The sequence below is a fragment of the Phaseolus vulgaris genome, chromosome 1 (assembly GCF_000499845.2).
Source record: "Phaseolus vulgaris cultivar G19833 chromosome 1, P. vulgaris v2.0, whole genome shotgun sequence".
NCBI lineage: Eukaryota > Viridiplantae > Streptophyta > Magnoliopsida > Fabales > Fabaceae > Phaseolus > Phaseolus vulgaris.
This window is the reverse complement of record NC_023759.2, coordinates 50876111-50901195: the sequence shown is the minus strand read 5'-3', so window position 1 is coordinate 50901195 and position 25085 is coordinate 50876111. Positions and strand designations below refer to the sequence as shown.

Genomic DNA, 25085 nt, shown 5'->3' with positions numbered 1-25085 from the left:
ACATTTCATTGTATATAAGTGGGTGCAAACCTCAACCCTATGAGCCGGTTTTATGGGGTTGAGTTAAACTTAAAGTCCACTTCGTAATATGGTATCAGAGTCATTTAAAGTCCACTTCGTAATATACGCCACTTATAAATTATAAAATGTCTTATGTAGTTAACCTGGAATTTTCAACCTACAGCAAAATGTAATTTACATAAGTGAGATCCTAAACCCTAAATCATGGAATGGATTTTGGTGCATTATTGCATTATTCTCGTGTATTTGAGGTGGGTTTATTGAGAAGTTTGTTGATATAATAAGATTGGTTCATACTTTTAGGTTAAAGATTCCAACTAATCTTGTAAATGATGTAATATAATATTATTATCATGTAGAGAAAAAAATGTCATGTTCATACTTCAGGTTAAACAGGTTAAACATTCCATATGAATTACAGATAAACTCATTTTATAGTATATGGATGCAAATCTCATCTTATAAATCGGTTTTATAAGATTGAGTTAGGCTTAAAATTCACTTCTTAATATGTTATCAGAGTCATTTCGAATCTATATTAGTAAGAGTTTGTTGAGTTTATTATGTCACATCAGTATATAGTCTTACGTACACAAGGACACTTCTTAATACCTTACATTATAAATTAATTTAGTAGATTAATGATAAATTATCTATATTTCAAGCCAATATCTTTTGAACTCTTCGCAGCTCTTAAAAATGATTGCCATAGAATTTTGTTCAATTTTTTTTAGATATTTTACGTATGTACCATGCTTTATTATCCATGAAATTCTAAATTTTAAATCCAAGTTACTTTTAAAAAATACAACACATTCATTAGTATTAAGAAATGAACTTTAAACTTAACCCAACTTCGTAAAATCGGTTTCAACACATCTATCACATCGAGAGTGACAGCTCGTACGTGAGACTGAATAGTTATGAATGATCCCATATGATAGACTCTAAATGACTCTTACCATATTAAAAAGTTAACTTTAAATTTAACTTAATCTTATAAAACCAATTTATAAAATGAAATTTATACTCATTTATATTTTATAAAAATGTTATAATCTCTTGTAATAGTAGATGTAAAATCTTTAACAATTATGGTTATGGTGACACCAGTAACGAAGTATGAGTTATTCAAGCTTTTATTGGAATATTTTTTACGTTGCATCAGTATTTGATATAGGATTTGTTCAAAAAAGTAAAATAATTGACCCTGTTTATAAAAAAGTTAAAGAACGCGTGGCTCTGCCCAAGCCCATGAATCTAGTCACTAAAGTTATTATAATTATTGTTGAATTGAAAGGGTCCTTTTCAAATAGCAATATAAAAAAATTAGAAAGCCCACTAACAATACATAATTTGTGCAGTGAAGTGATTATTGGATGAAAGCAACAAATAAAAAGTGATTATTATGATTATTAAATCACATGCTGAAGGAAAAGACCATTAATGCAAATCCAATCTCCAAAGAAAATGTATTAAGTAATACAAAAAGCAAATAAAGCAGGTTGTCTTTGCTGTATTCCCAAGAGATAGAAAGAACAAAACATTGCTCCCCACAATTTCGAAGAAACTTAGGACAGAAAAATAAGGGAAAGTGGAATCTTCTTTATGCCAACTTTTGACCTTTTTTAACTTTACATGATGTATCATAGGGTGTAGGTAGGTTAAAAAGTTTTGACACGCTTTGGTTACATGGATATCGACATTCGTCTAACACGTATTTATGAAGTATATAATTTAAAAAATATTGATTGGATTTCTTATAATTCTAACACAATTTAAAATATATATATATATATATTAATTTTTTTTAAACTCAAATTTTTTGTATAATTTTTTTTTTATGATTATAAAAATAATAAACAAATCATTTTGAATTAGTTATGAGAAACATTTTTCTGCTATAATAAAAAAATTTGAAACATACTTATCCATGTAAATCTTTAATATCAATTTATATAATTTATAATTATATAATATATAGATTCATATTCTCGTATCTTACATTTTAAAGATTATACATATCTTCATCTCCATATCCATATCGTATCAATATTTGTATCAGTGTCTCTACTACATACAACTTAAATATCTCTACTACATACAACTTAAATACACCAATTTCTATGTCTATGTGTGGTAGTGGCCATTATACATGCTCAATTAGATTAGTCTCCCTTTTGAATAATGACATGGTGACCAAACAACATTTCACTCCTCAAATTATTCTTACCATTCAAAGAAAGTGGTGGAACTTTCCACCATGAATGAATGGTTGTTTTATGTACCAAAAATACCAACTGTGAACTGATGAACCAATTTGAAATTTGATTATGAAACAAAAAATTCTTTTATCTTCACAATTGAAGAGTGACTTAGTCATATTATAATTGTTAAAAGTAGAAAAAAAATTCTACCCCACCACAATCAGAAAGGATAGATTTTCTGAAGGTAATTATGGATTGAGTGGGTTAAAAATTATAATGTAATCAATTATTTGGGGTTAAAAAACACTGTGCTAATTGAGCCGGTTGAAAAATATAATATAATTAATTAAAAGCAAAGTGTTTTTTCAACAGTTGAGCCAAATCAATGACGTGGACACAATCTGAAGTACAATTTAACGAGTACATAATATGAAGTCTGTTCTGATAATGGTTCAATTACAGATTTTATATATTAGTTTAACTCAAATATCTAAACATGTTAGTATATTTTAGTATATTTTTGTTTAGGTTAAATTAATTCAATCTCATATAATCGACTTATAAAGTGAATTTTGTACTTATTTATAGAAAATGAAATATCTTATTTTTTAATTGATGTAGAATCTCCAACACATCCTTCTCATGGTAGGAGTGACAGTTCATATGTAGGATAACATATTATGAGTCCGATAACGATCGCTCGATAATAGATTACCTAATAAGCCCAACAAAACATCGTTAGAATAAATTCGAAATAACTTTCTATTTTATTTTATTTTTCTTACTTAGATCAAAGTATATATATATATATATATATATATATATATATATAAACATTACACTTATTTTATGTAGAGGTGAAATAAAAGCTAATAAAGACTAAAATAAGAATAATTATCAGTGATGCATTACCAACAAGGTGTTATGTTCTATAAAATATTCAGTTTTCTTAATAAAGTCTTAATAATGAAAGGGGTACAAAATTAAAAGTGGTCATGCAAGTTGTTTAGCATATATTAATATACATGTCATTATCCTACCAGTTTTTTAGCATATTATTGAAATTTTGTTTGAAGATTATGAAATGATATCAGTCTTGTTTTTTTATACAAATGTTAGTCTCGTTATGACTCATGGGTTTTGCACGTAATTATATAAATCTATCAACCCTTAACTCATTGACTTCTCTCTTTAAATAAAACTCTAATTTACTTTTTTTAAGAAATTAAAGATATTCTTATATCATAATTTAAACTATTCATATTATTTACATTGATTTTTTTTATAATGGATTTTAATCATAGCTAATATAGTTTAGCATGTACTATGCGCAAGAAGAATAATTATTTATATACAATCTAAACATATTTAAATAAATATTAAATGTACACATAATATTATAATTAAAATATACAATAAATAAATATTCACCTTTAAATTTATAACTTATTATAAACAACTTACACTGTGACACAGTGCTATTTTTAAAGTTAATTTATTCATTCAGTCTTTATTTTAGGCTTTTAGACACTATAAATCTTTTCAATAATTACTGTCCCTATCTGACAAATCTCAAAGGATCAAAAATATATAAAGTAAGTTAGCATTAAAAGAAATAGAAAGTTGCTCACTTACAAAGTACCAAAACAAACACAACAAAACAAACACAATTTGGTAAATTATTTAAGAATATGAAGATTAAAGATGTTTGGATACATGTGAATTGAAACGGCATCATACGAAATAAAATTATGGTACCATTACTAGAATACTTTACTGATATGGTGAAGTAAAATTTCGCTTTCATTGTTGATAACGTAAATATAAAACCAAAGAATTAAAAATAACAAGTTAGTTTCATTTTATCAATGTAGGCACAAATCCGGATACTGACACAAAAATACATATAATTTATAAAAATGTAAGACACAAAAACACACATCTATATATTATATAATTACAAATTATATAAATTGATAATAAAGATTTATATACACAAATATATTTCATTTTTTAAAACAGAAAGATATTTCTCATAGTTCAAAAGGAATTATTTCTTATTTTTTTAATCATAGTAAAAATTTATATATTAAGTTTGACTTTTTAAAAAATTAATATATATATTTTTTTAAATTGTGTTAAAACCGTACTAGAATTATTAAAAATTCAACAAATATTTTTTAAATTGGATGCTTCACCAATACATGTGCTACGAGTATCATATAAGTGTTTATATATGATACGTGTGTCTGACACGGACACACCATTTAAGAGAGACATGTCCGAGCCTCATAGCATTTCATACCACTAGCATAGCATATAAGTCACATATTTCGAGATTTTGTTAAATTGCAACAATAAAATATAAATTATTCCCTCACTACTTTATGAGGTAATTCATCCCCTTCATCCCCGTAGGCCTTGAGCTTAGTTCATACAAGAGGTTAACAGACATTTTTTTTGGCTAGCAAGTGGTTAACCATCTTATCTAAAAAACCACACAAGAGGATAACAAGACATACAGAAATGATGAATGAAATCACGATGTCGACATAAAAAATGACAAATGAAATCAGAATGGAGAAACTTTGCGACATATGCTAAAAAAAGCTCATTCTTAAAAAGCCAATCTTTTGGACGGCAAAGAAAGGCGTCAATGATGAATGAAGTCAGAATGTAGACACCACACAAGTTCCACTTTGGTAATAATGCATCAAATAATTTTTTTTATCTAGGGGGTGACGGGGGAATGTTAGATTTGGCCATTCCCACCCATGCTACTATACTCACTGCAAGAATAATCCATCCAAATATGTCATACTTAAAGTCATTGTTCTTCTGCCTTTTAGATTCCTGAAATGAGACAAACAATGACAGTAAGTTTCTTCCCTAAATAGGCTAAAGCAGACATGGATCGATTACCAGAAATAACATGCTCCATTATAGATTATTGAATACATATAATCTCATACAAAATAATCGTGCGTAACCTTTTCAAACAATTTAATCCCATAAGGTTACTTTCATGATTTTTTCAGCGTCCAAATATATGGTAAGCTAGAATAGAAGATGAGTAGTTCAAAGGACAGAAAAGTTTGCTATCTACATCATCAACATTTAGCAGGTCATCTTTAGTAGTTACGATCTAAGTAGCAAAAGGAAAATAGTTTTCTGAGAACAAAACGTTGGCCAACACAGCCTAGTTAGCTAATACATGGCAAACAGACAGAAACAGATGCAAATAAATTGCTTGATCTATTTAAACTGACATCAATTCTGGAACATGTTTTCTAACCGCTTATTAGATGAAACTAAATTATATCTACAGTTAACACAAAATGCAAAATAAGCTTTACACATAGAGGATTGATAAATGTCACAGGCAAGATAGACCAGGTGCATCCCAAAGCTAAAATGTTAGCAAAATCCTAATGAGCACGCATTGACTCCAACTAAAAAGTGCGCCAAATGCTATTCGTAACAAAAAGGCAAGAAAGACTTTTTTAATATACGCGGAGTGTTGTTTACATTACGTCAGACTGACCATAAAAAAAGTTTGTTGAAGATGCAAGTTCTTATGACTTGCTTGCGTAAAAAGTTTTGAACGCAAAAGGTTCTAAACAAGGTTTTTTCCACAGAACTAAAACAAAAACTCCATTTGAGCTGCTTTGAGCATTTTAAATTATCAAGAAGCCCCTTCCATTAATTTGACAGAGCAGGTTGAACTAAATTTTAGGTCATCAATCAGCATTCGTAATACAATACAAAGACTAAAATTTAATTAAATACAATGAAATTTCAATAAATACAACCTTTCCTTTTGAAGTAGCAGAGGATCCTGCATTACTCATCGGACCAAGCCCACTATTATGGATCTCCATGTGAATTTCTGGGGCCTACGAAGCATGGTTCACAGCAAGCCATCAGAGTAGAAAAGATATAATTAAGCAATGTTATCAGAAAAATGAAGAAATCAAGAAAGCAGTTGCCCTGACTGCATATAGAAAGAATACCAAAGTTGTTCAAGCAGTAAGACTTATTTATCATACATATGAATAAAGGTTATGAAATGCGAAATCACAAACATCCACAAGCAAACACAAGGTTTTATCCCCAATATGCTGGAGGGTGTCAAGACAATAAGTAACTAAGATTTTTTTAAAAAAGATATAAAGTAGCAATCACATTTTATTAATCAGTATTTTTTTTATATATGTTTTGAAAACAAGCTTAAAAAAATTGATATTAAGCTTGAAATTATAATTTTCAACAACGCATGACGTAAAAAATATCCACAAGCAAGAATATAGAAAGAATACCAAAGTTGTTCAAGCAGTAAGACTTATTTATCATACATATGAATAAAGGTTATGAAATGCGAAATCACAAACATCCACAAGCAAACACAAGGCTTTATCCCCAATATGCTGGAGGGTGTCAAGACAATAAGTAACTAAGATTTTTTTTAAAAAATATATAAAGTAGCAATCACATTTTATTAATCAGTATTTTTTTTTTATATATGTTTTGAAAACAAGCTTCAAAAAATAGATATTAAGCTTGAAATTATAATTTTCAACAACGCATGACGAAAAAAATATAACATTGTAAAAATATTATGGATTGACTAGTTTTGAAATGGCTACCCAAAATCTAATTGTAAAAACAATGTTTTACTTTTGAAAATAAAATAAAATAAAACAAAGTAAAAAAAATAATTATTCGCAAAAGATCCAAATTGTGAAAATAATAAATAGCTTAATGAGAAAAATTCTGCTTCTAAGTAAAAAAAATAATTATTCGCAAAAGATCCAAATTTTGAAAATAATAAATAGCTTAATGAGAAAAATTCTGCTTCTAAGTAAAAAAAATAATTATTCGCAAAAGATCCAAAAGATTTTTAGAGCAAACATGCCAAACAATTTATTTTCTTTTAATCATTAGTAAGACTTACCGAATCTCAAACAGAATGTAAACCAGACAATATAAAACATTAGAATCTCCCTAGTAACAGCAGAAACACTAACACTGATAGTGAACTAGTTTTACTCTAAATATATCTCAAGTTGTGTTCCAATCAATGATGTAAAAAACATTTCTCCAGCTAAACACCCCGAGTAGACAAGGTAGTTTTAGCTGGTTTGATATTTTTCTGCAAAGTTTGGAACACGAGAATGAAATCAAGCGCAAAAATAATATTGATACAGTGGCCATAGCAATTCCATTACCTTCACAGAAATTTCAAAGGACTTTCTATAGAGGCCATTTCCAGGATCCTACAATTTCAAAAACCACCACTAAGTAACTAATACATTTGCAACAACATGTAATAATAACGAAGAGGAATGCACATATAGCAAACACACTATCACCTCATCCACAGCTTTCCGGAAATACTCATATGCCTTGTCAAAATAACCCTTTGCCTCACTGATATCCGGCGTTAGAAATGCATACGACGTGTGTGCATTTCCCATGTACCAAAGAGTCTCGTGCTTCGTTGCATTGATCAGCAAAGCCTCTTCCAGCTTCGAAAGGGCATCTGTTAAGATGGTTGGTTCCCACAAAAACCCAAAACAATCAATTCAAAGTAACTCGCACTTCATTCCCTTCTAAATTTTGCTCAATTTAACACGTGATATACCATCAATCATCGCCTTGGAAAGCCCAGGCTTCTCGAATGCTGACAACTCGATCAAAGCTCCCGCCCATTTGGTCAGATTCTGTACGAATATTCATATTCATATTCATATACACGTTTAGACACATCTACTCTTGTTCTAGCTACTTCTGTAAGCAAAAATAATCCTAATCTATTTTCTAAACCACAAAATTACAAAAACGCATAACCCCATAAACATCATATCCAATTTGGACAAGACTTGGTTACAGTTAATTACGTGTTGTTCTCCAATCAGAATTGAAGTTTCACCTCAATAATCTGCATAATCCGTAAAACCAAACCTGCATTTCGCACATTACTGAGATGAAAGTCCAGTTAATTGTATCTAAGTTTTGTCGTTCCAATTTTACATAATGTAATGCGACATTGACTAGTAATAGAAAACAACAGTAGTAAAAATTTCATTTCATACATTTCATGCATTTCATGCATTACAAACAGAAGTTCTAAAGCACAAGTATGAGCAAAGTAACTCACACGCATAAGTGTAAGGAAGGAACGTTAGGTCAATGAAGAACAATACGTACATCAGCATCAAAAGGATTAGTTGCGTAGTTTTGTTCAGCGACCTTCCGCGTGTGTTCGTATAACAGTAACCGATTGAAATTATCTTGAGGATACTCCATTCCCTCCTGTGATCGCCGAACGCCAAACGCTAAATGCGTGACTCTGCAACTGCATACTCCTGCAGCATACACACTCCATTAAACTAAACACAGAGAAAGACTTGACCTGGGCCGGGCCCGGGCCAAAAATTCAAAGGGAGTTTCTTACTGCACCCTACGTTTTTTTTTTCTGCACCACCACAATTTTTAAAATTCCAAAACTTACTCTGACCATTTATTTTGAAAAGGCACCTGCATTTCTTGAATTACATATTTGTGAGTTTGGAATGCATTTTTTGCATTACGGATTTTGAAATCCGAAAATATACTATGAATTTGTAAATTTGGAAGATCACTGAATTCACCCAATCGGGAAGATTTACATATGCACCAATATGGGAGTTTTGTGCATTCAATATTCTGGAAGAAAAAAAAACACAAAATGCGGATTTTCTTAGTGGCTGTATTGTCTGGATCACAATATATATACTGTGAAAATGAAAATCTGTAATAAAAATATAACTATAGATTCAAAAGGCAAAAAAAAATTACTCACCTTCTTCTCCGAATAGAAAAACACTAAGAGAAACCACAAAACCACTAAGTTGTCGAAGACACTACCGATAGAAACACCTTCCTGTACCAAGAGATTGAGTAGCGTTGCCGTTGAGAGAGCAATGCAATATGTTTGTGTGGAGTCTGTGTGCAATGGAAGAAGAAAGAATAGAGTGTGGGTGTTGTGTGCATTTTAGGATTTTTAGAAAATATAAGGGATAGATTTGTCTTTGCATAATATTATGGAGGTTAGGAAGAAAAACGTAGGGGTGAAGAAAGAAAATATGAAATTCAAAAGAGCCGCGCACTTCATTTTATGAATGGCGGGAATTGGTGGTCCAAAAGACGATAATACCCCTGATAGTTTCCCGTTCCCGCCAATTTGAAAACCCTAGCTGTAACTTCAACGTAAAAGGAGAAGAGAAAGTTGAAATGGTTACTATGGCGGAGGAAGAAGAGAATGGAGCGTCGATTCAACTCGAATTCCCGAAGGGTCGGGTTAAGAAGATTATGGTGCTGGACGAGGATGTGAAGAGAGTGAGTTCCGAAGCGTTGTTCCTCGTGTCGCGCTCCACGGAGTTGTTCCTCCAATTTCTGGCTGAAAAATCTGCGAACGTTGCCATTGAAAAGAAACGGAAGACTGTGAATCTGGAACACGTGAGAATTGCCGTTCAGAGGCACCAGCCCACCAGGGATTTTCTCCTCGATGATCTTCCGCCGCCGTCTCGGCCCGCCAAGCTCGGTGAGCCCACTCAGCCCGTGTCTCGGCCCAAACTTGATGCCCCTCCTCCTGGTACTCGTCGCATCGATCAATTCTTCCGAAAGCCAGAGCCTCAAAACCTTGCCAAGGCTCAATCGACTGAAAATCCAGCCCAAGCCCAAGCCCAACCGCCTGAAATTCCTGCCCAAGCTCAATCGCCCGAAATTCCTGCTCAAGCTCAACCGCCCGAAGTTGCTGCTCAAGCTCAGTCGCCTGAAATTGTTGCTCAAGCTCTGTCGCCGGAAATTCCTGCTCAAGCTCAGTCGCCAGTACCCGTAGATGAGTAATAGGTTATGTTTGTTTATACTCGCAATTAAGGTTTTGTATCCGACCCTAATCAGATGTAACATTTAACATTTAACAATGCGAAAAAAGGCATTATAATTAGTTATGTATCAAGATTGTTTGATTATTGATATAGTTTTTGTTTGAATACAGGTTAGAAGAGCTCTTGAGTGTTTCTTTACTGGCAATATATATATTTTTTTTTCTGGTTGAAAAGCTCTAAAAATTTGTTCTGATTCCAAAAAGATTCTATGAAACTTTGCTTTGGTTTGCTTGTTTGAAATTTTCCAAGATTATAGCGGCTTTATAAGGGGGCAGATATACTTTTCAGTACATGTTGAACGGGAATCTTTATATCACTGTGAAATCATGTTCAATGTGATGCAATGTGAGTACAAGCACAGTTATAATCATTCAAATTCTTGAGATTATTTTTGTGATTATAGTACTTCTAGATCAATAAATGCATCTTGCTATCCTGGTTCTGAAACAGGAATACATGATGCAAAAATTGCAAGTGAAACAATGAAACGGCAACTTAATATTAGGAACCCAAGTACATTAAATTCTCCACGCTTATTTTTTTTGCAGGTCAGCAAGCTTTCTGTAGCAATTTCAGTCAAAATCGAGGTTTCTGACAAAGAAATTTAAGGGGAAAACGGTATGTAATGTGTTGATACTGTAGATGATGCCTCATCTCATATGAGAGGTGAAGGCAAGGTCGCCAAAAATCTTTTTCCTTAGGGCATTGCTTCCATCCTTAATGTTAGACAAGCCTTGATTTCCTGAATTTATGCTGTTGGATGGAAGCTGTTGGATTCCCATAGAAAGCCTTCTGTTCATGATCACTGAACTGTCTAGAGCTCCATTCAAGCTTCTACTTGGCAGACGTCTACTGCTGGTGGTGGGTCTTGACGTGTAAGTATTGTCTAGCTCAACTACTTGGCTTTGAATCCTCTTTTTTTCCCAAGGCTGAAAACCAAACACGAAAAAGGGGTAGGGATAAGGTTGTTAGGGCATAGCAATTCACGTGGCAAGAGTCTTTTCACAAACAACTTAGTTTTAACCAGAATTTAATGTTCAAACTGATGTATGGAGCTATCTGTCACTGTCTATCGAACACTCACCTGCTGTCTTTTCATATCCTCCTCTTTTTCTCGTCTTAGTAAGTTATATTCTTCCAATATAGCCATCAGAGGTACCTACGTAGATATCATTTGTGTATGCTGTTGTCAATCAACAAACCATAGCATCATACTATTAAAGTGAAATCACAAACGTATATGCTGGACCAAGAGTAAAGAAATTGATACATTGTCCGGCTTCTGAAACCATTTGATGTCAACATGAATAAAGCTAGTAGTCTAGAAGTGTACTACATGATTTACCTCTTGAATTCTTTAGGGTTTTTTTATCATCTTTTTTGTGAGGTATTGAGGTGTTACTGCTATCTATAGATGGTTTATGGCATTACTTGATTGACTGAGTTTGCAATGTGGCACATTTCATAATAGAAGATGCTAGAATTTCATTATTGCTCCTATGGCAAAATATTTACTGCCATTAGTTGAACAATTTGACATTGGCTAGGTGTATCATTATGCTACTAATGATGTGTTTGGATTAGGGAGGAGATTTTAGGAAGTGGATTTAGAGTGATTTGAGAAGAAAGTGGGATTGTTTGAATTAGGGTATGTTAAAATAGACTTGTGAGGAAAGTTTATTGAAGTTTTTGAGTGATGTGATGGTTGTGAACTATTTTTTATTTTTTTTAAATATATAAAGTGTAAGTTTACAATTTTGATAAATATTATAAATTTTAGAAAAAGATAAAATAATTTAATATAAAAGAATTTAGAAATATATATTAAAATTAAAATAAATTAAAATAAAAAAATATTAAATATTAATAAAATACATATTAATAATTAAAATTAAACTTTTATTTATTAATTATTAATTATTTTATTATAATAAGAAAATTAATATTAATAATTAATAAAGAAATTATAAATGTTATATTTATATATTAAAATATAATTTGTATATGTAGTTAATATATAACTTATTAATTTCTATAAAAAAAATATATATAACCAACTTTCCCACAAATCCTTTCAAGAAAGTTATTAAATGGCTTGATTATATGATGAAAACAAACTGTTCATAGAATGGCTCCTGCAAGTTTTCTCTGCTTTAATACTTGATATCAATCAGTTTATCTGAGACTAACTGTGTGTACGCCTATAACATCATTGCGCACACACTTATTTAACCTCGCATAAATGCTGGATGTTTTCTGAATGTTCAAAATCTCACTTATTCCCTTTTAAGAATTATTTAGACCGTTTCTTCTATACCTTTTGAGCATAAATATTCTAAGTGTTGCTGAGTGTAAGATGTCTTACCTGATCATACAAGAAAACTTTGTTTCTTTCTTCTTCCCAACTTCTAGTCATTTTTATTAGCATATCTACCAAAGCTGGAAATCGCAATCACTGTTTGTAAGTACATGTGGGTTTGCAGCCGGTTGGTCTAAATTGTCTGTTTATATAGATGTACCTGGTATTCTGCTGACCATTATACGGGCTCGTTCAGCACGTCTCAAGTTTTTGTGAGCTCCTCTACTGACTGAGTATCGATTCTCATCCTGATAGCACACTTGGATTGTGAGACATACTATAGATAATTTACCCTTTAAACCTATTTCTGAAGATCGGTTCAAATGAAAATTCTAACCCTGCTATATTCTTCTAGCCAGCGCTCCTCATCACGTGCTAGCATCCACTTCTCCACTTTCTCCATGATAGACTTCCTGCTAGAAGCCTCTTCTTTTGCTCTCGAAATCTGTTCGTCCATGCTCAAGAGGAGATCCGAATGATCAATCTCCCCTGAGGTAAATGTAAGTCAATTTCATGTCTGATGTTTTAAAGTAAATAGGCCTGTACAGTTTCTGGAAGGGAAAAGACACACATTACTTAGTTTCTTAGATTCACCTGAGTTTATGAGGTTAATTATATTGTTCATCTCTTCTCTTGAAGGAATCTCCACATGTGATTTCTTGCATATCAACTCCAGTTCCTCCTGCTTTTTCTGGAATAGCTCCTTCATCTTGCTTGCTTTTAGTTGATCCAGTCTCTTGACTTCAGCTTCAGTCTTGTAAAAAGTTATGGGTTTTTAAACAATTGAGTTTCTGATATTTTGTGGATCATTTAAGTTAGATATCTACCTGCTGGACTATTTCTAGTGTAAGACTTCCCGGATCTGTTACTTCTGCTGATGAGAGTGACAACAAATGGATTACATGAGAAAATGGGTGTCGCTCACTATATGGCGTGTCCATAAGATTCCATAGATTTGACAGTGCTTTGCCTAAATGGTGAAGCTGTAAAATATATCAAGAATATGACAAACTAGTGAAATGGAAAGCATATGAGTGAAGGGAAAAATACAGAAATACTTGAAGCTTCCTCACGCAGTTATTTTACAATAGTCACCCAACAGGTTAGTACTCCAATAATATATCAAAAGTTTAATACTTTTATGCCCCAGATTTCTCTTTTGTTTATTTATTTTAAGGAAAAAACTGTCACCGTTATAGCCATCAGAGCTAAAAGATGTTTTCGAGTTCCTTTAATAACAGAAAAGCTTTTCAAATTTAACAATGTTTACATAGAACAAAAAAAATAGTAGTATTCTACCTTGTCCAGCCGATTTTTCTTTTCTTCAAAGAGGGACTCCACTGTGATATTGAGTTTATCTAAGGTAGTGTCACCTATATTTTTTGTTATTCCACACAAATCATTTAAGCTTGGGTGAACTTCCATGATGATTGCAGAAGAATCCTTTCCCAAGATCGTGGACAAGCTGTGTATCATGTCTATGTATTTCTCCACTTGCTGAAGTCTTTCATTCTTCAAATGAAATCACAATAAATTATTTGAAATGTCACAATTTTGAAGGCTACCGGTAAAAAACATAAATGGCTTCAAGGTACCTTCTCATTGTAAAGTCTTTGCAACTCATTCTGATACTCCTCAAGCCTTTTTAGTGAAAGATCATTCTCATTTACGACAATGTTTGAAGGTTCATTGTCCGAGTTACCACCAATTTCTGCAGAATTTTTTTGAATTTGACCTTGCACAGCTCGGAATTGGTTTAGCCTCTCTTCTTTCCTCAACCGCATTTCCTGGAGTGCTGGGGTGATCGAATCTAGCTGCTCTTTTAGTGAACCTGCTCTTTTCTCCGGCTGTTCAGTTAGTTTTGTCATCAGTCCAGACTGATTCATGATGTCTTGTGGAAAGCACAAATTTAATCATGGAAGTTACATTTAAGAAGATTCTCTTGCAAATGTTGTGTTGCTTCCTAAAGGTTGGCTCAGCAACATATCAATTTTCTAATATAATTTTCAAAATTATTGCATAACAGAAGATGGTGTCGAATTTGAACAATGAGACGTAATTGAAAGCATAAATGTTATTCAATCAATAATTTTAGATGGTATCAAATAGGATCCTATTTGCTTATCATGGCTATTAGTTGTGATTGTTTAACTACTAATTGCAGATTATTAAAAGGAGCAAGTACCCGCCCAGGTAGAGATCGTTCACCAAGGGACAAAAGAAGGTGAGTGAATTCAGCCTCGGCCTCTGCCAGTTCCTGATGCAGACGAGCTCTAGATATATTTGCTCTATCAACTTTTCTTCTGTAAACTTCAAGGCACTCCTGCTCCAAATCTAGAAGAACCTTCTCCCTTTCGAACTTATCTTCTCCAACTTCATCCCATATAATCTGCATTCATTCAAGATAAGAAAACATGAAATCTAACAGGAGTTATCTAAAGACATACATAGTATTATGTGAAACAAATAAGCCTCTTGCCTGCAGTTCCTGCAACAGGAACCCACATGAAGTCTCTAGCAATGTAGAACTTCTCATTCCAATTGGTGTCTGGAATGAACCCATTTGATCTGAATGTACCCTTCAGTATAGATCAAACAGCTCAGAGACTACTAAGGAGAAAGACTCGTGGATAATAAACTGAATGAAGCAAAATTCATGAATGTTGAGAAAGAAGTTTTGGTGTGAGTGGGGATAGTATTTGCATTTGGTATTAGTTTTTGCTTAAAAGACAAGGATGGCAGAAGTGGGTAATGTAAGCTTTGGGTTCAAGAATCAGCCAGTTATTTGATCCTTCAGGCTTTACCTTTTCCCCCCTCTTTTATTTTGTTTAAATTGTATTACATATGTCTCTGTCTTTGGAACCTAAAATTGATGGACTTCCTTATTCAGTGATGTCAGATGTGATATGTGTTTTGCACCAGGCTCTGTCAAGTATAGCACTTTTTATATTTTAGGACTTGATTCCTACGTTATCTTTCACAAATATATGATGCTGATCTTGATTGGGATAGATAAGTATGAAATAATTATTTTTTGCTTTTTGTAATGGATTTCAAGTTGATTGTTTTTCTTGCAAGCTTCCAGAAGTGAGATTGAATTTAGTACGCCATCATTATCACGTATATTGTGAGTTCTAATAAAAACTCTGAATAAAACGTTCTACCCTATTCAGCAACAAAGTAAAGCTGAGCTGTGTCTTGTCAAAGACGAAAGGCAGCATAAAGATGAAATTTATTAAATCAGAATACTGCATTCATGAATTTTACAATACACCCCTTCAGATTCGGCATGCCTTTGAGTTATTTTTTTAATCAAATTAAGGGAGAAAAGAATGTTCAGAAAAAGAGAGGACAATTCTCAGTCAGAAGAAAATATTAATAACACATTTTCAGTACACTTGTTGTTTGTTATATTAAAAAATATATAAAATTACTGTTCTTACTTTTTCATATAACAAGTCTTTTTCACTTTCTAAATCTTCAGTCAATTTCAATTAATAATAAAAATATATTAAAATGGGTTTATTAAAGAGTATATTATTAGCATGATAGTTTGACAATTTTTAGAATTGTATATAATTTGATGTGATAAATTTAAAAATAAAAGATAAATTTGTAATTAAATTATAAAAAAGAATATTAAAATAATAATATTAGAAGTTATAATATAGTATAAAAAATTGAAGTAGTATAAAAGGTATAAGCTACCTAATTGAATAATTGATGAATTTAATTTGAAGAAGCACGTTTTTTTATTGGAAATATTATGTTAATCTGCATGGACCAGTGAAAACAAACATTGTTCCCTTCTCAATCATTGCAAAGTGACAACATTTCACGGATAATACAAGAGATCAATTCTGTCTTTACCCAAAAACAAAAATAAGGTTTAAGGAAGACAAGAATTTGCTTTAACACACTGATGAGCTAATAAAGAAACAAATGAGTACAAATCATGATGTCATTTATGCAATCCTTTGCATGCGACTTCTGCACGTATACATGTGTTCTACACATTACACATGGACCTGTGTATAGTATAAACCTTTGAACAATTCTTTGCATGTGCAAATTTTTTATCCTATAGATTTGTTGACCTTTCTTTTTCATCTTCTGATATGGATAAATACGATTAACTAAACATTCTAATTGTTCAGTTTTTCTGGGTAATACTAAAGAATTTTCACTTCTATGGACATTTCCTTTTAAGTGGTTTATTTAATCCCTACTAAAGAGGGTAAAAGAAAATGATTAGGTGAAAGAAACAGAATCCTACTAAGAACTTTGTGATCAAATGTCTCAAACAAATTAGGCTTGTAAGTACAACAGGAACATTCCTGCTATATTTGTTATGAGGAGAGGCCAACAAGTAAAAAAGAAAAAAAATGTTGATATATTCATGGAAACAGTAAAAACATACATCTCACACTTTAATAAGTTAATATTTTATTTTTTAATTTAAAATATTATTATAAGTGTTTGTTAAATATATGTTTTTTTACTGGGGATAGTGTTAAAGAAAAAAAAATTCAAAAGGAAATGGTTAGCATCACAATTCAGAGCACATGGTATCCAAAAGGCAACAATATCTAAAACTTGGGTTCTAAATTTTAATTTAAAAGATGGTTATTAATTTTCTGATTGGTGGAATGTGTAGTTTTCTGAAATATTTACACTTGATAAGATATCAGTGATGGACACTAAGTTGCTGGTAAATGATAAGGACTGAAATCTCCTCATTTACTTGTAGCTAGCTAAGCTGAATTTTACGCTACACCTTGGTTCCACTTCCTCAAGCATGGGAACACAGCAATCATTAACACCTCATTCCCTTACCCTTTTTTAAAAAAAAGTTTTACATATGTTGAGATGGAATCACGAAGATCAATCACTGCATCTAAGATATTATTGGTTCCCTTAGTTAAACGGTTTGGGATATATTTTCGTTTTCACAGACGGCGTCAAAGTTTTGACCTCAAGTCCAAGAGATAATATCGTTAGGGTCAATCATAACATTTGAGGTGTTGTCTGCTTTGGAGGTCGATGTTCCGTCACGGTTTTATCCTAAAAAGATGCCTCAGTGGGTTGGAAGAGGAAAGAGTATACAAACTGCCATTAACCTCGACTCCTAAGTGATGTGAGACTATAATAGTACCGAAACATTATTCGCCTTGAAGCTCAAAGTTTCATCTTGATTTTGGCCTTAAAATGTATCTTAGAAGGTTAAGAGAGGAAAATGTATTTAAAGTATCTTTACTTTGATTCCTAAGCGATATAAGACTATATTGAACGCATCGAAACACATTATTTACAAAAATAATCTTGTTTGACTCATAAAATTTCTACAAATGACTCAATACTCTCTTTCTAAATATTAATCATATATATCTAAAACACAGACTTAAAGTTCTTGAGTTAACTTGGGATCATTGATAAAATTGAAGCTACTCTATTCCAATTATTCACGCACGTTCAGTGGTATTGATTCCCTTATTGTTGTTGATGCTAAGGTGACAAGTAGTAACAAGCCTGTGTTCAGAGCACATGCACTTTCATGCCACTTGAGTAGCATGCTTCCTTTTAGCTTGCTTGCAGGGCAAACTCAATAGCACCATACTCTTCTAAATTAGCAAATGTTGAACGAGATTTGAATGCTGTTCTGACTCCAAATTAACAACATTAGGGTAGTCTTGGTGCACAAATTATGTGATGATTAAACAATCGCATGGTATGTGGCTCATTCCAATGAGAAACTTAATGTTGATATTGTTGTTATAGGACCTAGAACTTATAGAACCTGGAAACAAACAACTTTTTCTTTGGATCTGACAGTTTCTCGATCTTCTATTTGGGTTTGGGCTTTCGGCTATATTGTTGATTGATTTGGGTTAGGGCTTGGATATAAATTGTGAAGTCTCACTCGCTAGGTTTGATCAATTGGAACTATCGATTTTTGGTTTCAGTATCAACTCTCGGATAAGTGGGTGCATATGCAAGGAGCTCCGATGATAAAGTCATAATCAATTTTAGTTAATTATCGGATAAAATTCACTCTACTTACCCCTTGTGTTGATCACCTATTTATAGTACTCCCTTATTGAGCCTTAAACCCAATTTGATCTTTACTCTTTATACCTTATATTTATTAAACATACTACCCGTACTTGGACCAATTTAATGGACTTTGTTATAGTAGTTTTACTATTTAATTATTTATTCATTTTTGTTTAGTATTTAATTTTATTGTTGACCTTTCAGCTTTTCGACCTTTCGGCCATTCGACCTAAACAGGATAAATAACATAAGATATATCTTTGCAGCATTCAGATATGATATGGGATTTAAAAAAAAATTATAATAAGAGTCAAAGCAAATATCACTCATTATCATAGAGGAAATAAATTATTTAGGGAAAGAGATGTTATAGCTAATCTAATTGTTTGTTGACTATATATAAACTATGCTAAAGAAATGGAGTTATCACCACTAAACGGTGGAATTCAGTGAAAAATCCTTGTCTTGAAATATGATTCCCTTGATTCAATATATAGAGTTCGTGTTATCAAAATTAAAATAAGAGTAGGTTCTTAACCATAAGAAAATGAAGAAATATTTATAATCATTAGGTGCATGGTATGATCTAAATAATAAAATTGTATCTAAGATAATATAATTTGTAATTATAAAATTGACAATATTAGATTGAATTATCGAGGACACCCTACCAAATATTTTGCAAGAGTTGACCCCATTTTTTTTATTTCCAAAGAGTTAATCCAGTGGTATTATTGTTTTATTATTGGGACACGTATAAAAAATAATTTCATGTGAACTCTTCAAGAATAAAAAAATTGCATCAACTCTTTCAGAATTTATAGTAGAAGTATACCTTTTTATACTCCAATCTAGAATTATTAAGTTTATAATTAGGAATTGTGTTATCTGAAACGTATTTTCACTTTATAAATTATACATAATTTCAATACTTTCAGAAAATTGAATAAAAAAATTGAGACAATGTAGTTTTTTTTTTTAAATTTCTGGGCTTTCACAAGAAGTAAGGATGTAGGAAAATGGCACATTTCTCCATGCACCTCCATACATTTCTTCCACACCCCATAAATATTAATTTCTTCTACATTACACAAATATGAAATTTTCCATTTTATTACTTTTGAAATGTATAATCCAAAAATGAATTTCAATTCCAAAATATATTTTTTACTTCCAAATTATACATTCTAGGAAAAGTAAATTAAAAAATTCGTATTTATAAGGGTCTAGAAGAAATCTTCGTATTGCGTTGTGCTCCAATAAAATAATACAAATATCTCATCATCCATTATTAAAGGAGAATTTAAAATAACAATTTTACAGCATAATTTTCCAATGATATTTAATCATTACTTGATATATATTAAAAAGGTTGACTTTTATAATAATCATTTTGAAATTGATTTATTAAATTATTTAAAATCATTAGACTTACCATCATGTATGACAATTAAATTCTATCATAATCCATTTGGAAAAACTTTTCATGTCGGCAAAAGTGTATTAATTAAGCTTTTGTTTAGTTTCAAAAGTTGAACTTTTCCAAATCATGTTGAAATATCAGCAAAATTATTTTAATTATGACTCCAAAGTCGATTCTGAAAAAAAAAACAATTTAGAACTACTTGTGTTGAGTAGAATAATTACAGTGATTTTTCTTAATAAATTGCTTTCATAATAAAAATAGTCAAACATAAATCACATCGTTTCAACATTAACTTTAGCTGAAATATATTTTTGAAAATTTTATTATTGAGAATCAAGTTTGCTTACACACGTCCAAACACACTCTAACATGTCTTTCTTCATGTGAAATATTTGTACACATTTGCAGAATACCAGAATAAGAAAGAACTTGTGGGAACAATGATTTGGAGGAGCTCGTGAAGCAAGGTAAAACAAAACTCTAAAACTGTAGCTTTAGCATGTAATGAACTTGTTAAAATAAATGAAGTTAATTAAGTATTTAAAATCAATTAATAACAAATAAGCAGACGGATTAATATGACGTGACAGATTCATTAACAAGTAGTATAAATAGATAGAGTGTTTAGTTCAGTTTTTTAGTTTTTTCGGATGAATGATTAGTATAAATACTGACTTTAGTTTCGGAGAATTCCTGCGGGTACCACACCCCATACCGAGAGACCAGAAAGTAATTCCAAAAACACGAGTGACCGAGAGAAGAAGTGGACAGAGAAAAGAAAGAACCGGAAAGGCAAAGTGAAGATGGATTCAGAAGACACTCTCTCCCATATAGTTAGTGCAAGTACAATTGATATAAGAATAATCTCTAATTAGTCAAAACTTCCAAGAGAAAATCTCATACAATCAATGTAAAGATGTAAAACTCTTGAGCACATGTGAGCAATGATGAGAATAAATCACTAGCTAGTTGTCACAGATTAAAGGTAAGTGATTCATTAAGCAAGTGAAGATGTACACAAAACTATGCTGTCACGTATCTTCACCATAACCAATTCAGCCACTTCTCAACAAAGAAGACTGTAAGAAGGCATGTCTTCAATCCTTAGAACATCATCCATCAGCAACTCTTTCTCTATCTGAACACGCGTGGATTTCAGTACATCCTGCAATAATAATAGAAACCCCTTTGAAAATAAGCTACACATGGTGAACCATGTCATGTATCATACTAATAACATTGCATTTTACTGTTAATTATTCCAAAACTACACTGTTTTTTATAGATTAGCAAGTACATAATGGAGTCTTACATTAAACTCCATGTATGTAGCCTTTCTCTCCTGCCACTGTTTGTCCATAACAACGAATGCCACGCAATAAAGCAAGTCAAATGCCCATTCATTTTCTGCAAATGTATGATAATAGTAGAGGAATGGTAAGCATTTGTACCATAACAGATAAACTCTCAAAACAGTTGCTGATTCAAACCTGAAAGCATTTGTAGAAAAACTGCTCTCACAAAACTCCTTGGTTTGGCTGCAAGTGAAAAAACAGTTTGGTATTAGAGATATTGTTGTAATTAAGATGACATTTTCTATTTAGTTTGAGTTTCCTTGTAGACTCAGGCCACAAGAATTGTGTAACTAAATGGGTGAGTGTTGCTATAACAAAGTCAAGAACTTTCATCTGGGTTCAAAATAATTTTCATGACGTACTTGCATCAAGGTCCAACATTTGTATGATCATAAATGTGATATTAACGCCAGCAACAGCAAAAGGGTACTCCCAAACAGCTTCTTTTCCTCCTTGTTTCTTCAATATGGTCTGAAAAGAAATCTGCAACAAGTGAAGGAACATAAGAGCCATGTTGTTAAACTCGAGGATCGGAGAAGAGATAAAATATCGTAACTCCTAGGAAAGAGTCAGTGGTATATGAAATTAGTCAATTTGGGAGAAGTTGGGCAAAAACACTTGTCAATTTTAACAACATTGCATAAGAGCATAAGCAAATAAGTCAATTTTTGGCAGAAGTTGGGCAAAAACACTTGTCATGATGTTGAGTATTTTCAAATTTGGGAGGCTTGGATTGAAATGGTGTCACCAAGATATAGTTCAGCATCTTACTGAGAATGTCTTCGCAAAGAAAAGAAGGTTCTCCAATGAAATGAAACCAGCTCCTCTGTTCACAAAATTGGTCCAAAAGAAATGAACATGTCAAGAGCTAAAACAGCACAAAAACATTCAAAATGGGTGGTAACTTGACAAGGCAAAAATATAACCTGAAATCAGTAGATGGATCTCTACCCTGCCAACCCATTTCTTTCCATTGATCAGAAATCAAGCCTTGAAGCTCCTGTCCAGGAAATGAAGCAGACCACAGAGCTCTCAACGCTTCCTGTTCTTGACAAATTTTGTGGATGAGTATCTCAAGAAATATGTGAATAAGTAAAATTTCAATATGGCTTGAACCATCAACTTTACATGTCAATTTGCTGGAATAAATTTAACAGAAAAAAGTATTGCAGCAAGTTCCTCACCAATCAATGCAAATGAAAATAATATGTTGCAGAATTGATACCTGGTGATCAAGCTTGGAACCATCAAAGTAAACTTTCATTCTGCGCTTTAGTCTTCTTAGCCTTTCCTCCTACAAAATTTGTACAAAGTTGCTGCTCAATGAATTCGTTTTTCATTTTTATTTTCTTGTTTTCCTAATTGCTCTCTGTCTTCAGTGAATTCATGACAAGAAAATATAGGAGGGAAAAAATAATAAACCATTTATGATAATAAAAAAAAGACGCTGAGGAAACAGATATTCAAATGCATGTTCAACAACTGTTTCTGCAATTATTCTCAGAAAACAAAACAAGATTTCACTCACTGAAAATTCTAGTTATAATCAAATTTTTAAGTCACCTTTGAAAATTATAACAGTTTGTTTGCTTCCAAAGTTTCCAGTTATTCACAAATTGTCATGAAAAATACTTTCATGAACACCGCAAGTTGTCATTGACACAGTTGCACATTTATAAATTGCAGCCTTTGAGAAGTATGAAAAGGGACAATCATAGACAAACCAGCTCAACTTCTTGAACTCATAAAGAAACACAATCTGGTAAAAAGCCAACTTTGATAACCTCAATTGTAACTTAGAAAGAGAGAATTTCTATTGTTACATAAACACAATGAGATTACTACAAAGCAGAAAGGTGGCATTCAACATGAAAACATGTTCAAGTAAATCTAACAATGCTCTGGCTAAGAGAGTAATTTTGCAGAGAAAATGTGACACAAACTAAAACTGAACTATAGAACAGTTATTCAAGTAGGAAGCAAAAAGCTTAAAAATTATAGAGCAGTTCTTCAAGTAGAAAGCCACAACCAGTGAATGATGTAAAAAGCACAAACCTGCAAGGGGGTCAAACTGATGCAGATTCTTTGACAGTTTCCCTTACGCTTGAAGCAAACACAAGTTAGTCCTTTGCCAATCCATGCGGGTGAGCCACACGTTACATTATCTGTATACAACCAATCAGGAGATTTTCCCATTCAACCCTTTCTTCTTTTAGTTGAGAAAAAGAACCAAAAAGATGTTAATGTTATCTTCTTTATTTCACAAGTTGTAGCATGACCAAATCAAAAGCACTAGAGATATGGCAGAATGTTGTGTTTTGGGTGGAACCAAATTGTATAACTTTGGAGGGGACATAATCAGAGGGAGTTGCGTATGGTGAAGAAGAAAGAGTGGTAATTTAAACAGTGTGCATTGTCGTCTTTTGCCCCGACAAACAAAAAAGCAAAATGACTTGGACAAACCGTGAGCTGTGATGTTGGGCCAATAGGGCCCTATACGACCACGTGAGAACATCAAGGTTCATTACATAGTCATACATTTTATTATCCGAACCATGTGACCAATAAAACAACTCTTTTTTGTTTCCCTTTTGTCTTTGGCCTTTTGTGTTCTTTTTTTTTTCTGTGTTTCTAATCGTGACCAGTTATTATATTAGTTCAGTTCTTCTGGTTTGGTAACTTCCCACCCCCACCATTCCCACTACCTTGTTTGTTACATCACTCACTGTAACAACTAACAACTCCATCACTAACACAACACAATCCTAAATCCTAAATTCTATCTACCTAGTTTAGTTTGGTTTAACTAGTTTCACACATGTTGTTCTTCTTCCAGTGGACCCTCACCATTCTTGACGTGACGAAACCAACAACACCAAATTCCGTTCAAAAATTCATTTATTATCACCTCTCTATATTAAATTTCTTGTTCGGTTTGGTAACATTGGATTCTTCAAAACTCCGAAACATTGCAATATTATTATTATTCTTTTGTACAAAACCCAATGTTATCCTCAATGCATGGCTCCTAAATTGCATGGTTAACAATAGAAAAATTGGATGAATTAGCTTAACTGAAAACCATCCTGCAGATAAAATCATACATCACGAGATTTAAATGCCATGAATCCCTTTAATGTTTTTTTTTATATAAATCTAACTTTAAAACTTTAACTAAATATCAAACAATGAACGTGCATGTAAGAGTTTTTTGCTGTAGAATTATACCAGTGCAACAAAAATGAAATCATTGAAATAACATTGAACAATGGGAAATGAGAAGAACCTGCAATGTGAGATGGGGAGGAAGAAGGAGAAGAAATCCAAATTGGAACTGGTGTGGGATTGAACCTAATGAAACCCATATGGTGTGATTGTTGATAGTGAATCCTAATGTAACAATAACAATCCTCTGTGTTCTGAGATCTGAGAAATGGTGTTGGTTTTGGTGGATGGTGGCACTCTCTCTAGTACTTATTCTAGGAAGCAAGAACACAAGAACAAAAAGTGTTCTTGTATCATCACACTACCCTGTCTTTTCCAAACTCAACTTTGTCTCTTCTGCTTCTCCTTTTACCAATAGAAATGAATCATTTGACCTATTCACTGTTTTGTCCAAAAACTCACTTCTGTTCCAATTTTTTTAACCTTCTTCTCTATTTTCTCTGAACATTTGATACTTTTATATCCCTAATCAAGATAAAGATTAATAGTCTCTTAATCTAAACTCTT

General features: G+C 32.2%; 4 protein-coding genes across 5 annotated transcripts; 1 reads left to right on the top strand and 3 right to left on the bottom strand.

Moving 5' to 3' along the window:
• Positions 1–4758: 4758 nt before the first annotated feature.
• Positions 4759–8596, bottom strand: LOC137815249 (mitochondrial import receptor subunit TOM20-like). The gene is made up of 6 exons (XM_068618357.1): positions 8439–8596; positions 7873–7951; positions 7601–7770; positions 7457–7504; positions 6041–6124; positions 4759–5081 (listed from the first exon to the last, which is right to left on the bottom strand). The coding sequence occupies exons 1-6, from the start codon at positions 8535–8537 to the stop codon at positions 4956–4958; spliced, it is 606 nt and encodes a 201-aa protein (XP_068474458.1). The 5' UTR covers positions 8538–8596; the 3' UTR covers positions 4759–4955.
• An 872-nt stretch (positions 8597–9468) lies between these two features.
• Positions 9469–10293, top strand: LOC137815248 (DNA polymerase epsilon subunit C). The gene has a single exon (XM_068618356.1). It carries the CDS (start codon positions 9504–9506, stop codon positions 10116–10118), a length of 615 nt encoding a protein of 204 aa, XP_068474457.1. The 5' UTR covers positions 9469–9503; the 3' UTR covers positions 10119–10293.
• A 227-nt stretch (positions 10294–10520) lies between these two features.
• LOC137815247 (65-kDa microtubule-associated protein 8) lies at positions 10521–15439 on the bottom strand. Of its 2 annotated transcripts, none has more exons than XM_068618355.1 (11): positions 14998–15439; positions 14704–14907; positions 14114–14365; positions 13818–14030; positions 13346–13501; positions 13113–13272; positions 12856–13007; positions 12679–12766; positions 12525–12598; positions 11244–11318; positions 10521–11088 (listed from the first exon to the last, which is right to left on the bottom strand). In XM_068618355.1, the coding sequence occupies exons 1-11, from the start codon at positions 15079–15081 to the stop codon at positions 10810–10812; spliced, it is 1737 nt and encodes a 578-aa protein (XP_068474456.1). In that variant the 5' UTR covers positions 15082–15439; the 3' UTR covers positions 10521–10809. The 2 variants fall into 2 exon arrangements, with proteins under 2 accessions (XP_068474456.1, XP_068474455.1); XM_068618354.1 differs by having other exon boundaries at positions 12856–13012; positions 13118–13272; positions 14998–15218.
• Positions 15440–20847: 5408 nt separating this feature from the next.
• Positions 20848–24878, bottom strand: LOC137815244 (uncharacterized). The gene is made up of 9 exons (XM_068618351.1): positions 24640–24878; positions 23409–23518; positions 22579–22647; positions 22280–22395; positions 22125–22179; positions 21716–21836; positions 21489–21536; positions 21311–21405; positions 20848–21163 (listed from the first exon to the last, which is right to left on the bottom strand). Exons 1-9 carry the CDS (start codon positions 24716–24718, stop codon positions 21065–21067), a joined length of 792 nt encoding a protein of 263 aa, XP_068474452.1. The 5' UTR covers positions 24719–24878; the 3' UTR covers positions 20848–21064.
• Between the last annotated feature and the right edge of the window lie 207 nt (positions 24879–25085).

What these genes read in the sequence shown, in the direction of transcription:
- LOC137815249 (XM_068618357.1), bottom strand. Translation starts at nt 8,537, where the DNA reads ATGGAGTATCCTCAAGATAATTTCAATCGGTTACTGTTATACGAACAC. An exon ending in CTAATCCTTTTGATGCTGAT is followed by an intron (nt 7,952 to 8,438) that starts GTACGTATTGTT and finishes ATATTCGTACAG; the next exon opens with AATCTGACCAAATGGGCGGG. An exon ending in TTCCAAGGCGATGATTGATG is followed by an intron (nt 7,771 to 7,872) that starts GTATATCACGTG and finishes CCATCTTAACAG; the next exon opens with ATGCCCTTTCGAAGCTGGAA.
- LOC137815247 (XM_068618355.1), bottom strand. Translation starts at nt 15,081, where the DNA reads ATGGGTTCATTCCAGACACCAATTGGAATGAGAAGTTCTACATTGCTA. An exon ending in AAAGACTTTACAATGAGAAG is followed by an intron (nt 14,031 to 14,113) that starts GTACCTTGAAGC and finishes TTTCATTTGAAG; the next exon opens with AATGAAAGACTTCAGCAAGT. An exon ending in CACTAGAAATAGTCCAGCAG is followed by an intron (nt 13,273 to 13,345) that starts GTAGATATCTAA and finishes ACTTTTTACAAG; the next exon opens with ACTGAAGCTGAAGTCAAGAG.
- LOC137815248 (XM_068618356.1), top strand. Translation starts at nt 9,504, where the DNA reads ATGGTTACTATGGCGGAGGAAGAAGAGAATGGAGCGTCGATTCAACTC.
- LOC137815244 (XM_068618351.1), bottom strand. Translation starts at nt 24,718, where the DNA reads ATGGGTTTCATTAGGTTCAATCCCACACCAGTTCCAATTTGGATTTCT. An exon ending in GTTCCAAGCTTGATCACCAG is followed by an intron (nt 22,396 to 22,578) that starts GTATCAATTCTG and finishes TGTCAAGAACAG; the next exon opens with GAAGCGTTGAGAGCTCTGTG. An exon ending in TCTTTGCGAAGACATTCTCA is followed by an intron (nt 21,837 to 22,124) that starts GTAAGATGCTGA and finishes CACTTGTTGCAG; the next exon opens with ATTTCTTTTCAGACCATATT.